This window comes from Zea mays, chromosome 2, assembly GCF_902167145.1.
Source record: "Zea mays cultivar B73 chromosome 2, Zm-B73-REFERENCE-NAM-5.0, whole genome shotgun sequence".
NCBI lineage: Eukaryota > Viridiplantae > Streptophyta > Magnoliopsida > Poales > Poaceae > Zea > Zea mays.
The window spans coordinates 230,780,894-230,794,347 of record NC_050097.1 but is presented as its reverse complement, the minus strand read 5'-3'; the positions used below and the strand labels follow the sequence as shown (position 1 = coordinate 230,794,347).

Below are 13,454 nucleotides of genomic sequence, written 5' to 3'. Positions count from 1 at the left end.
ACCTTGCTAACGTCTCCTTGCTTCCGTAGGGGGCTTGAGAACCGCCGTCGTCATGGATGCACGCGGGGTGCCATCATTACTTGTTACCGGGGCGAGCCTGGATGGGACGCCGGTCTTGTTCCCCCGTAGCCTGAGCTAGCTAGGGGTAGGGTAATGATGTATCCCCTGTGGTGTGGTCGGTCCGAGCCCAAGGTCGGGCGAGGCGGAGACTCCTCCTGAGGCCGAGGCCGGGGTCGGGCGAGGACGCGATTCCTCCCAAGGTCGAGGTTGAGGCCGAGCCCTGGGGTCGGGCGAGGCGGAGACCGCCTTCCGAGGCCGAGGTTGAGGCCGAGCCCTGGGGTCGGGCGAGGCGGAGACCACCTTCTGAGGCCGAGCCCTGAGGTCGGGCGAGGCGGAGACCTCCTCCTGAGGCCGAGGCCCAAGGTCGTGCGAGGCGGAGCTTCCTCCTGAGGCCGAGGCCCAAGGTCGCGCGAGGTGGAGCTTCCTGTTGCGTCTGAGGTTGGACTTAGCTATTGTCAGCCTCACCCTGGCGGGTGGCACAACAGTCGGAGAGGGGCGAGCGGCGCTGTTTTCCTGTCAGGTCGGTCAGTGGAAGGGCGAAGTGACTGCGGTCACTTCGGCCCTGCCGACTGAGGCGCGTGTGTCAGGATAAGGTGTCAGGCGATTCTCGCATTGAATGCGCCTGCGATGCGGTCGGTTGGTGAAGGCGAGTTGGCCAAGGTTGCTTCACAACGAAGCCTGCCCGAGCTGTGCTTCGGATGAGTCGAGGGTGCGCCCGTTGCTTGAGGAGGCCGTCGGGCGAGTCGTGAATTCGCCTGGACTACTGTTCCCGCCCGAGGCTGGGCTCGGGCGAGGCGAGATCGTGTCGCTTGAGTAGACGAAGCCTTGACCTAAATTGCGCCCATCAATCCCTGCAGCTTGTGCTGATGGTGATTACCGGTCGTGTTTAGGAGTGTTGGGGGTATCCCTAATTATGGTACCCGACAGGAATAGACCTACGCGTGACGCATGTAGGACGACCTTCGAAACTGTTGGTTTATAGTAGTAGGCTTTGTTTTAATAAAATATACAAATATGTGTCATGTTGATTAGATGGGTATGAATGTGGAGACGGCAACCAAGTTCTAAGAGCATCTCCAAGAGCTCTCCATAAAACGACTCCTCAAAATCAGTTTTAAGGGACATCTAAATAATAAGTGGGGGTAGATTTTAATCCTTTCTCCAACAGATCCCTTAAAGCGGCAGATTGTTTCTGGGGAGCCCAAAAAACTCCTCATTTGTAGCTACAAATGAGGGAGTTTTAAGGGCTATGAAAAAGTTGGAAGCGCTTTAGGGGAACTGTTGGAGACATGTTTTTGTGTTTTTCTCAAAAAAATAGATTTAGGGGAGACTTCTAGGAAGCTTTTGGAGATGCTCTAACCTCCTACTTGTGCAATATTTTATCTTATTTTGCATAAAACTTAAGGGGACTGTGGAACTATGGAAGTGATGCTTTATATAGTAGAGAGGATAAACAACGTCGGTAACAGTTTACCAAATTTATTCCAATGGGACTCATTAAGGGCACGTTCGTATCCCTCTGCTAAGCACCTATCACATCAAACGTTTAGATGCTAGTTAAAGTGTTAAATATAATTTAATCACAAAACTAATTATATAGATAAAAACTAGTAAACGACAAGACAAATCTATTAAGTATAATTAGTTCATGATTTACTAATGTGATGCTAAATTAAACATTTGTCAATGCGCTGCTTTTGCTGAGTCGCCTCTTGACGTGCGATTTACTATCTTACGCAGCGACCAGAGCCGGTCCCAGCATTTTGGAGGCACAGCACTCCACAAGAACCCCTAGTAGTAAAGTAAAACGCGCGCGCGCGCGCCGCGATACGGCTATAAAGCTCCCCGCCATTCCGTCCCCTCCTCGCCAAACGCACGGTGCCTCCCGTTCCTCCTCCCTCGCTGTCGACGGAAATTAAAGAGCGGTCGATCGCCACGCAGAACCCCAGGCCGGGCGGCGGGGACATCGTGGAGATGTCGTTGTCAGCCACCGCGGCGGGCGAGGCGCCGCCGCAGCACGAGCGCGTGATACCGCACAGCGGCACGCTGAGCAAGAAGCCCAGGGCGCGGAACAGCGCGCGGTTCGTTGAGGTGGCGCCGGCGCCGTCCTCCGCCGCCAACGACGACGTGGAGATCACCCTCGACGTGCGCGACGGCTCGGTGGCGATGCTTAGCGTGGAACCCGCCCACGCGGGGTCCGCGGGCGACGACCCGAGCGTGACCCTGCTGCCGCGCCCGCTGGAGAATAACCACCGCCGGTCCCCGTCCTACGGCCACTCCCTCATCCGGAACGCGTCGTCGCGGATCATGCAGGCGTCGCAGGAGCTCCGCCGCCTCGGCTCCAGCAGCCGCCGCGGCGCCGCCGGGCCACGGACCGACCTCTCCAAGTCCGCCGCCGCGCACGCGCTCAAGGGGCTCAAGTTCATCAGCAAGGCCCAGGGCACCGCCGGATGGGAGGCCGTGGAGACGCGCTTCCACGTGCTCGCCGAGAGCGGACTCCTGCACCGCTCCAAGTTCGGCGAGTGCATTGGTGGGTGATCGAGTTCGAGAGTTAATTAACAAGCATCTGCCCCCAGCTGAATAATCCTTCTGCGTGCCTTTTCTTTCGAGCATGATATATATATGATGGATGGACATGAACAACAAAATCTACAGGGATGAATGAGGCGGCGTTCGCCGGCGAGCTGTTCGACGCGCTGTCGCGGCGCCGCAACATCACGGGCGACAGCATCAGCCAGGCGGAGATGCTCTTGTTCTGGGACCAAATCTCCGACACCAGCTTCGACGGCCGGCTGCAGACCTTCTTCGACATGTACGTACGATACGACGTCGTCACTCAGTGATTGATATTTTTCAACAGGGGTAGTAACACTCCCTTAACTGCATGCAGGGTGGACAAGGACGCGGACGGCAGGATCACCGAGGAGGAGATCATAGAGGTAACCAACCGCCTTGCTTGTCGTTCTTCTGTGTGGAAATGCCTCTTCCATTCCTGCCCTGACAGATGTTGTTGTATATGGCGAAAAAACGCATGCAGATCATCACGCTGAGCGCGTCGACGAACAAGCTGTCGAAGATCACGGAGCAGCAGGCGGCGGAGTACGCCCTGCTGATCATGGAGGAGCTGGACCCGGGCAACCTGGGCTACATCGACGTGCACAACCTGGAGACGCTGCTTCTCCAGGCCCCCAGCAGCCAGTCGGTGAGCATCGGCACGGGCGCCAAGGACATGAGCCAGATGCTGAGCCAGAGCCTCCGTCCGACGCCCGAGCCGAACCCTCTCCGGCGCTGGCACCGGCGCGCGCAGTACTTCCTGGAGGACAACTGGCGGCGCGTGTGGGTGGTGCTCCTGTGGCTGTGCGTCTGCGTGGGCCTCTTCGCGTGGAAGTTCGCCCAGTACCGGCGCCGGTACGTGTTCCAGGTGATGGGGTACTGCGTGTGCGTGGCCAAGGGCGGCGCCGAGACGCTCAAGTTCAACATGGCGCTGATCCTGCTCCCGGTGTGCCGGAACACCATCACCTGGGTCCGCAACCACACCGGCGTGGGCCGCGTGGTGCCCTTGGACGACAACATCAGCTTCCACATGGTGGTGGCCGCGGGCATCACCGTCGGCGCCGGGCTCCACGTGGTGTCCCACCTGACGTGCGACTTCCCGCGGCTGCTCCGCGCCACGGACGCCGCGTACGCGCCCCTGGCGCAGTACTTCGGGGTGCCCCGCCCGCGCAACTACTGGTGGTTCGTGAAGGGCACGGAGGGGTGGACGGGGCTCGCCATGCTCGTGCTCATGGCCGTCGCCTTCACCCTGGCGATGCCGTGGTTCCGCCGCGGGGAGCTCGCGCTGCCGGGCCCGCTCAAGCGGCTGACGGACCCGCTGAAGCGGCTGACGGACACGCTGAAGCGGCTGACTGCAGGCCCGCTGAAGCGGCTGACGGGTTTCAACGCGTTCTGGTACACGCACCACTGCTTCGTGGCGGTGTACGCGCTGCTGCTGGTGCACGGGCACTACCTGTACCTGACGCACAAGTGGTACAAGAAGTCGACGTGGATGTACCTGGCCGCGCCCATGGTGCTGTACGCGTGCGAGCGCCTCACGCGGGCGCTCCGCTCCAGGGTCCGCGCCGTCAAGATCCTCAAGGTGGGACTGCACCAGGCCGGCAAGGACAAGGTGATGTCGCTCCACTTCTCCAAGCCGCAGGGCTTCCGCTACAAGAGCGGCCAGTACATCTTCGTCAACTGCGCCGCCGTCTCGCCGTTCGAATGGTAATTAGCACCGTTGTTCTTCTCGTTCGTTGCAGAGGCTATAGCTAACAAACGTTTAATTCTGCAGGCACCCGTTCTCCATCACGTCGGCGCCACAGGATGAGTACCTGAGCGTCCACATCAAGAACAAGGGCGACTGGACCGGCAAGCTCCAGGAAGTCTTCTCGAGGGTACGTACATACGTGTACATACGCGCGCGCCATGTGCTGACCGCTGAAGCTAACGTGCTGGTGTGTGCAGGTGTGCCGGCCGCCGACGGAGGGCAATAGCGGGCTGCTCCGCGACGACAGCGCCAACGCCAACCTGAGGTGAGGAATCTCTACGGCTATACTATATAAAAAAGCTAAAACAATTATGTACATGTGTTTAAACCATGGTTAATTAGCTTTAAACCCACATTCTCACCCATCTATCTAACAGGGTACACGTACCATTGTATTTTATACTTTGTACTCAAACATAAATATAACCGTTACAACGTATCCCCACATTTAATTGTAAAAGGCTAAAATTATACATAAATAGGGATTTGAACCATAATTATTGTCTTCAATCCCATAATCACACCCATTTAGTCAACAAAACAAACATGTCTTTTTGTTTTACATTATATACTCAATTATAAATGGAAACTGTAGCAACACGCACATGATACTTTGCTAGTCTCTACACCTATAAATCACCGGTTTACAAAAAAAAGTGCTTATACTAATTTCTAATCTAACTCCCAGTCCCAAATTATCCCATGCAATAAATGGTAAATAAATTAAATTATGTATAAATAGGGATTGGAATCATAATTGTTGGCTCTAAACCCACATCCACACTCACATAGCCCACAGAACGTGCATGTCTTTATGTGTTATACTCTATACTTATAAATAAAAACCATATATAAAGCACGAGTTTCCACCATTATCGTGTTCCCTCACATTTAATTGGTAAAAAAACTAAAATTATATACAAATAAGAATTTGAACCATAATTATTAACTCTAAATCCATATTCACATTCACCTAGCCAACATATAATATATATATATATATATATATATATATATATATATATATTATAATAAATCATAAATAGAAACTCTAGCAATATAGTACGAGCACTTTTGCTAGTCTCTCATAAAATATGAATTGCTCCCTTTGTTCTTGGCCAACATATTCCGATCCGAATATTCTTAAAAAATCATAGATATATTATCTTTAGGACAAAGGACGACATTCTCTGCATGCGTCCATGTGCGCCTTGTGAGGGTGTGGGTTAGTCATTCCGATTTGATATTCCAGGACGGTTGACTTCGCCACCTCTCCCAACCAACTATTTTCTTTTACTTCTCATTCCGATCCCAATTTAGAATTTCTTTGACTGTTTTGAACTAATTTTAACCTGCTCGTCTTATTCATTTTTTTTTTGAAAAAATAAAAAATTCAAAGCCACACTTATAATATGTTATATGCTAAACAATGACAGTAAAAATTAATAATAATTACGAAATTTGTTGAATAAGATGAACATATCAAAATTGGATAAAAAGGTTAAACGAATTATAAATTGGATCGGGAGAGTATAGTTCTAGCAAACAATTTGAAAACAATTTAAGCCCCGTTTGATTTCATTAGTCTTAGGACTAAAGTTTAGTACAAGGACTAAACTTTAGTTTCTACCATGTTTGGTTGGAAGGACTTAACATATTCTAAATACATTAAATGCAACACATAAAGACCAAAATACTTCTTTTCTTGTTTTCTGTGTGTGACGTCATTTTTCTAGGCAAGGGCAATTGAGTAAATATTTCCCTTTAGTCCCTTTTAGCACCCATGTAAGGGGCTGGAGACTAAAACCAATTAGTCTCTACTTTAGTCATGCCGTTTGGTACAATAGGTACTAAAGGAGACTAAAAACCAGGAGCTAAAGGTTAGTCCCTCTAACAAAATGGGACCTTAAACTTTGAGTAAAGTTATATAATAAACTAAACAGTTATAATATAAAACTAGCACTATAGCTATACTGCTGCTATAGAATATATTTCCACAATAAATTTATTTAGTGGCACAAATGCTAACGATATTTACTATAGTCAAACTTGAGCCAGTTTGAATTCCCATTTCATGAAATGGTTGTTTCGCAGCTTCCCAGAGGTGAGGATCGACGGCCCGTACGGCGCGCCAGCGCAGGACTACAAGCAGTACGATGTCGTGCTTCTTGTCGGGCAGGGCATTGGCGCCACGCCCATGATCTCCATCATCAAGGACATCATCAACAATATGAAGCAGCTGGACGTCGACCTAGAGGCCGGCGCGGGCTCGAGCTCGGGCTTGAGCACCGCCGGCGCCGACACGTCGCCGCCATCGCCGTCCTTCCGCACACGACGGGCCTACTTCTACTGGGTGACCCCGGAGCAGGGCTCCTTCGAGTGGTTCCGCGACGTCATGAACGAGGTGGCCGAGACCGACAAGAAGGGCGTGATCGAGCTCCACAACCACTGCACCAGTGTGTACGGGGAAGGGGACGCCCGCTCCGCACTCATCACCATGATCCAGTCGCTCAACCACGCCAAGCATGGCGTCGACGTCGTGTCCGGCACCCGCGTCAAGACCCACTTCGCCAGGCCCAACTGGCACAACGTCTACGAGCGCATCGCGCTCAACCACCAAAACCAGCGTGTTGGTAAGGGTTTTTTTTGTGCATTCCTCAATCCTCACCCGCCATTAATTCTAGCTAATTTAGCCACATGCATGCATGCATAATGCATTACATCGGCAACTGTAATAGGAGTAATATGCATGACTTCATCATACTTGGATTTCTGAATCAACGCTGATATAGATACCTCTGATCTTTTATATTGCAGGAGTGTTCTACTGCGGCGGTGCTCCAGAACCGCTAAAGACGCTGCGCAAACTTGCGCAGGAATTCTCGCGGGAAACCAACTACGACACCAAGTTCGAGTTCCACAAGGAGAACTTCTAGCTTATGCAGCCTTGATCGAAAGGTTTTCGCATGGCAAACAATTCGGTACATACCACAGTCGTCGATGCATGCTATAGCGTATATATATGGATGGGTATAGAGGGGAGGGAGTATATACCAACGTAGGTATTGCTTGACTGTGAAGGACCAGGAAGCCCGAAATCCCAACAGTGTTCTTTGTTCATTCATTACTCTAGAAGAATCAATAGTTCAAATGCCATGCATTGTATAGATTCTATCTCTCTCACTTAGATTAGCCAGTTTGACTGGTGTCACACCCGGATTTAAGGGATAAAGTCGAGTGCGTCTCATTGTGCGCCAAGGAAGAACAACACATATAATTACAGAGTGCATAGAGATAAATGTCATAAATATCATAAATGTACTTATTACATAGCGGAAGTCTTACAAAATAAATGATAAAATAAATCGAGCTAAATATTATTCCCTGGCGTCAGAAAGCTGACTAGGAGACGCCACCTAGATTAAGTCGAACTCCTTATTGGGCAGCTCCTCTTGAACCACATGTTCTTCTCCTGTGGGGGGTGTGAGACAGCAAGGGTGGGCTCACATACGTTCATAGCTAAACAAGTTGTGGGGAATAATGTGCATGAACTCACCAAATATGGGAGTTCATGTGAAGTGTAAGGCTGATCTACAAAATAAAGGTTGAAGCTGAGCATTGTTTTTATAAGTTGATCAAAATTGTATTAGCAGTTACTAAGTGTAAGTACATACCAAACCATAGTAATAATAAATAAAAGTAATAATAAAATAATCCCAATGTGATGCAAATGACAAATTGAATTTAATTCCATAAGTTAATCATGTGAGGGTCCAAGCTCCTCATGACCGTGAGCACGGCTAGTATACCAGTTTTACACTCTGCAGAGGTTGCACACCTTTACCCACAAGTCATGTTACCCATCTGCCAAGAGAAGGCCACTCCCATACACCTCTACCGAGGAGGCGAGGCAAGGTAACACTACAAGGCCTTTACAAAGTTCCACTAGCTTCAGAAAACCCGCTACAGTTTATAGGAAGCTCCAATGCAGGATCCCTCGCCTGACCGCCATCGCAGCAAAATCAACCCAAGGACCTCCCTAGAAAGGTGCAGGGCTATTTCACAAAATCTAACCAAACTCAGTAAATACCAGGATGGACCGCGAGTTGTTTTGGTGATTCTGCGGGGGCTCTTTTGCAAAATGAACGCGACCGAGAGACATCACTTGATCCGAACCGTCAGATCTACACAAACGGTCCAGATTAAATCTGTTCCCCCCGCTAATCGGCACGCATCCGCGACCGTCGGATCAGCGATCAGCGGGTCTGATTTAAAACATCCCGATTGAATCCTATGCGTCAGATCCCAATCGGACGGCCAGAGTCTCGATGAGCGAAGGGGTACGATATGATCTAATCCCTACAGTCCACACCAGATCGGATGGATGGCGACCATCTTCCCTAAACCGGAAATCCGCCACGGCGACAACATTCACCGGAGACCACGCACGCCGGTGTTCCAGTGCGCACGACTCACACGTAGAAGCTCTACGGAACTATGGTCGACCGCGAACCCTAATCTAATCCCCCTTTTCGGTGGTGGTGTACCTAGAACCCCAGCCCACGGTGATTCGCGATTTAAGGCGGCCGACGGTGCTCCGGTGAGAAATTCCGGAAGCACCCGCCATGGTTTCTACGTGGCGTTACGTCGACTGCCTCCTATCGAACTTCAGAAAGGGCTCGGTGCATACCTTGATGTCCCGGTCGAAGCAGAGGCCCGATCCCGCGGTGGCACGCCGTTCGTAGTCCGCGGCCAGCACCCTTCCGAAATTCGCGAGCGATCCGTGGGTGGAATTATGATGGCGGCGCGATGCGGTTGAGGAGGAGACGGGGCCGAGTGGGGTTTTATATCCCAGGTAGAACAGCGCTGACGAACCCAGCAGGTCCACCTCCGTCCGTGCAAAGATCGCGAGGTAGTTGACGCTTCTGAGCGAGCGGGCCCACATGGCAGCGGGTCAGCGCGTAAAGAGGCAAGGCGCGCGAGGATGACCGGTGGGGACGCGGTGTCGGCGCCTAATAACCTAGTGGGCTGCTGCGCGCGCGTGAGAGACTGACTGGGCGGTCCCGCCAGCAGCGACTCGGAAACGCGCGTGCGCGTGAGGGCTAGTGGTTGGCCAGCGGGCCCCATATGTCGACGCAACATTGAGGTTGGGTTGCGCGCGCGTGGAGTGGGTGAACGGGCCAAAAATGGTATCCCCGTCCCAAGTAGCTTTCACTTTCTTTTTCTTTATTATGTTTCCTTTTATTTTTAGTTCTTTTGAATCACCATTTATTTTAAGATTATAAAAACTATGATTATAATCTTGTAGGAGTATTGGTTTAATCCTATATATACAATATATTATTTTTTATACAGACAGACAGCATCTCTTATTCTCAGCTAGACTAGGAACCATGCAATCACCCCTAGCTAGATTCCTTCCCTATCCATGATGCGTGTGGGGGTATCAGATTCCAAGACAATCTTTTAAACAAAATGCACAGTTTCCAGAGGACAGCAAGCGTATATGCGTGCGTGTGACGGACTGACGGTCAGAGATAGAAAGGTTCGAATATGACAAGTGGGTCCCATGTACCAGTAATGGAAGCAGACGGTACGTGTGACGGCGATTATGGCATCTAGGGAATTCGCTCAAATTTCTTACAGACCGATGAAAGCTACACTCGTCCCCTTCTTTACCACTAAAAAAAATTAGTCATCCCTTGATTACCACTGATATAATCCGAGCTTTTTGCAGCAGCTTTGGGATGTTGAGCTGGTTTAGCAGATTGTATTATCACGTGTCCGATCTATGTGTGATCGACCCGTAATTCGATAACGCGATGATGATAGATGCATGTAAACTGTTTTCTTGCCCTGAACCTTTGAAGCTGGGATGGAGTTCGCTCTGAACATTTCTTCTTCTTTGTTTTCAGGCCCATATAGAGTACGAGCTAGAGATCCCACAGAGTAACAGCAAAAGATTACTGCTTACCAAGGTGTATGAATTATTGCCTGATGAAGTCGTTGTAAGTACTCTACACATTTAGAACTCGCATCCTTTGTGACATGTTTTTAGTCACTAGCAAAGCCTAATAATGTGCCCTATCTAACAAAGAAGTTGTGGGCTTCCACAGCGATTCGTATGGTTCGGCTGTTTATGGGAATGCTTGCCACTATCCTCCTGTTAGCATTTTTGATAGAGACTTGTGCACATTACTGCAAGAAACATAACATTAGGGGGTTTTTAATTTTTGACAGGGGAACATGTGCATTCCCTGCGCTATTTTGGCAATTGCATAGTTTAATTTGGCACGCTTGTCTTCTGCTGGGTAAGATGCTCGTTGAAATGTCTACTTATTTTTACAATTAAGAGATTGTCGTTTTTTCTTCTTCCAATAATTAGTATGCATGTTCTGAGATTTTACACTACGTACTGCCCCTCTGCTGACAGCAAGTTGAAGACCATCATTTGTACTCACTGAACTACAGGCAATTAGGGTGGTCCAAAGATGCGTGGGATGGAGTTCCAGGAAAGGATGACGCCGTGAATTTGGAGGAGGCTGCAATGAGGAAACATCTACCTGATTTGTTTGAGGAACAAACCTGCAGATTAATTTGCTTCACAATCTGGTAAGTACTGTTTCTCTCTTGACTGGCGGTTATTCACACATCATAGTTAATTGTTAACAGAACATAGAATACAAGCCGCTTTATTTATTACTATCCCTGTTCTCAAATATTTATAATATTTATCGTCCGCTAGTTTATTTTTTTATTAAAATACAATAAATAAAAAAGTACGGAACGATTATTATTCTATCTTACCGCAACACGTCTTTCTCCCTCCATCATGTGGCCTATATATTTATAATATGTTAAAAAGGAAGCTATTTATGAATCGCTTGAAGAAGTCATTGTAAGTAGAGATACATGCACTGCGTTTTTGAAGCATCGGGCGTGGACCGATAGACGCGGCGGTAGGGCTGGTTAGATGCAGGTGCGCGTGCCGGCACCGCGCGCGGCCGTGGCCGGGGACAAAGGCGTGCAGAAAGGGAGGGCGTTGCACTCGGAGACCGGGCGGTGTGTCGCCGAACGCGCCGGCCGGCCACCATCTTCCATGGCCTGCGCGCGTGGGTTCTCGCGCGCACTGCCGCTGCGGTCCTGCCCGCTGGTCGGTCACTCCACTCCGCTCGTGGGTGGTCAGCCTCCCTCCCCGCCGTACTTGACGACGACCACGTACAAAGTGGTAGTGTACTCGTACGCGCACCAAAGAAAAAAGGTAGCCTTTGGTTTGTGCAGCTAGCCCGCCAGCCAAGTCACGTCGCACGCTTGACGGCTCATGAACGCTGTCTCACTCTCATTGGCTGTACGTACCCTTCTCATCTGTGTACTACTCCTGAGACCTTAAGTTTAATTGTATCTATATCTATCATGTATATCCGTCTTTTACCGTCTATTCTAAAAAACTTTACCATATATATCTTCTTCCTATGCAACAATGTTCTCTATACGTAAATATACCTATATTAGAGACATATTTATTTTTAATTCTTATACGTACGTATTTATCATACTCTCGCATACATAGTACATATTTTAGTTTTTGCTGAATCTGTTATTTAAAGTATTGAAATGGGTAGAGACTAGATATGATGAGAGAGAAAATTTATATATAGAGAACCCAACAACGTTCTCTAAATATAAAGTGCCGTTTAGACAACACTAATAAATACTTAGAGGATAGAAATCTTTCCAAAAATTTAGGTCCTCTGTGGAACCTACTCGAGAGAGTCCGGCCTAAAGAATACCGTGGGGGGGGGGGGGGGGGGGGGTGGACGGGTGCATGATAACTATGCCACTCGACTTTTACAAACCTAGTTATCTAATTTTACAGGAGTTAAGTTGCATATTTCTATAGGGTATAGGAGAATTATGTCTTTGTTAAGACCTATTTTTGGTATAATTATCTAAAGCTAAAGAACAACTCTATATAAACAATTTTTGTTAATGAACATATCCTTAAAATAAGTAATAAAATATAATTATACATTATTATATTAATTTATGTACTATCTACTTTCTCGAATATTTATCATCCGCTAGTTTTTTTTAACTAAACGACGATAAACAAAAGAAATGAAGAAAGTGTTTTTTATACGACCCGTTTCTTTACTATGCCAATGCAACTATCCGCCCCGCCCGAGGAAGGAAGGCCGGCGAGGGGGCACTGGATTGGTCAAACGGAGGGTAGAGGAAGGCGAAGATCTCGAGGCACGCAGAAAAAGGAAAAAGGTATTCTCGTCTGCGTGTACCTGTAGCTGTAGGTCTTTCCTGTCCGCGTGTGGTGTGTAGGGTGCATGTAGTACGAATACACGTGTGTTCATACGAACTACTCCGATGAAAGATGTAAATAAAAAAAAAACTAATGGAACACTCGCTATAATTACTGTTACCATTTTCTAGATGTTACTGTTGAGCTCCAAAATTAGCGGCGGACGGTCCGGCGCGGTCCGGAGGTCCATGCCTGTGGCCCGAATGGTCCGCGCGTGCGCAGAGCAGATTAGAGTTGAGTTTTGTGCTATGATTGTTAGCTAGATTCGCGAAATTAGCTCGGTAGATTAGTTTGTAAAGGGTCCAGCCCTCCTCCTCTATAAATAGAGAGGTATACGACCAATTTGTAATCATCAATCGAATCAATAACACTTCTATCTCGCGTTTATTTCCTGTACAATTAGGAGTAGTTCTAGTCTAGTTCTAGGTTAGCCTCTCAATCCCAAATTCTCCGCTTCTCTTCGACTCTACGTCGATTAGAGGAGTCTAGGTCGGTCTGCTCGAGCCTAGACATCACCTAGGATCTCTCCTCCCCGACGAGGTCCCTCCCGGGAGCGAGATCCAGGCGCCGTCGACGATCTCCCGCCGCCCCTACGCACGCGCGGACCGTCCGGCCTCAGGGCGCGGACCGTCCGGCCGTCAGGTAGGAAACCCTAGCCTCGCGCCAGGCCGCGGACCGTCCGGCCCCTGGCCACTGACCGTCCGGCCCTGTGTAGAGAGCACCGCCGCTGGTTCGTGTTGAGTGATTGGAGCCCCAAAAAGGTGTCAACATACTTTT

The 13,454-nt window shown here is 49.2% G+C and overlaps 1 protein-coding gene across 1 annotated transcript; it reads left to right on the top strand.

The window, feature by feature from the left end:
* Positions 1-1,948: 1,948 nt before the first annotated feature.
* On the top strand, positions 1,949-7,519 carry LOC103648040 (respiratory burst oxidase homolog protein B). Its single transcript, XM_023301713.1, has 8 exons — positions 1,949-2,590; positions 2,716-2,872; positions 2,951-2,999; positions 3,098-4,320; positions 4,388-4,490; positions 4,561-4,628; positions 6,458-6,996; positions 7,181-7,519. The coding sequence occupies exons 1-8, from the start codon at positions 2,035-2,037 to the stop codon at positions 7,297-7,299; spliced, it is 2,814 nt and encodes a 937-aa protein (XP_023157481.1). The 5' UTR covers positions 1,949-2,034; the 3' UTR covers positions 7,300-7,519.
* Positions 7,520-13,454: the final 5,935 nt, after the last annotated feature.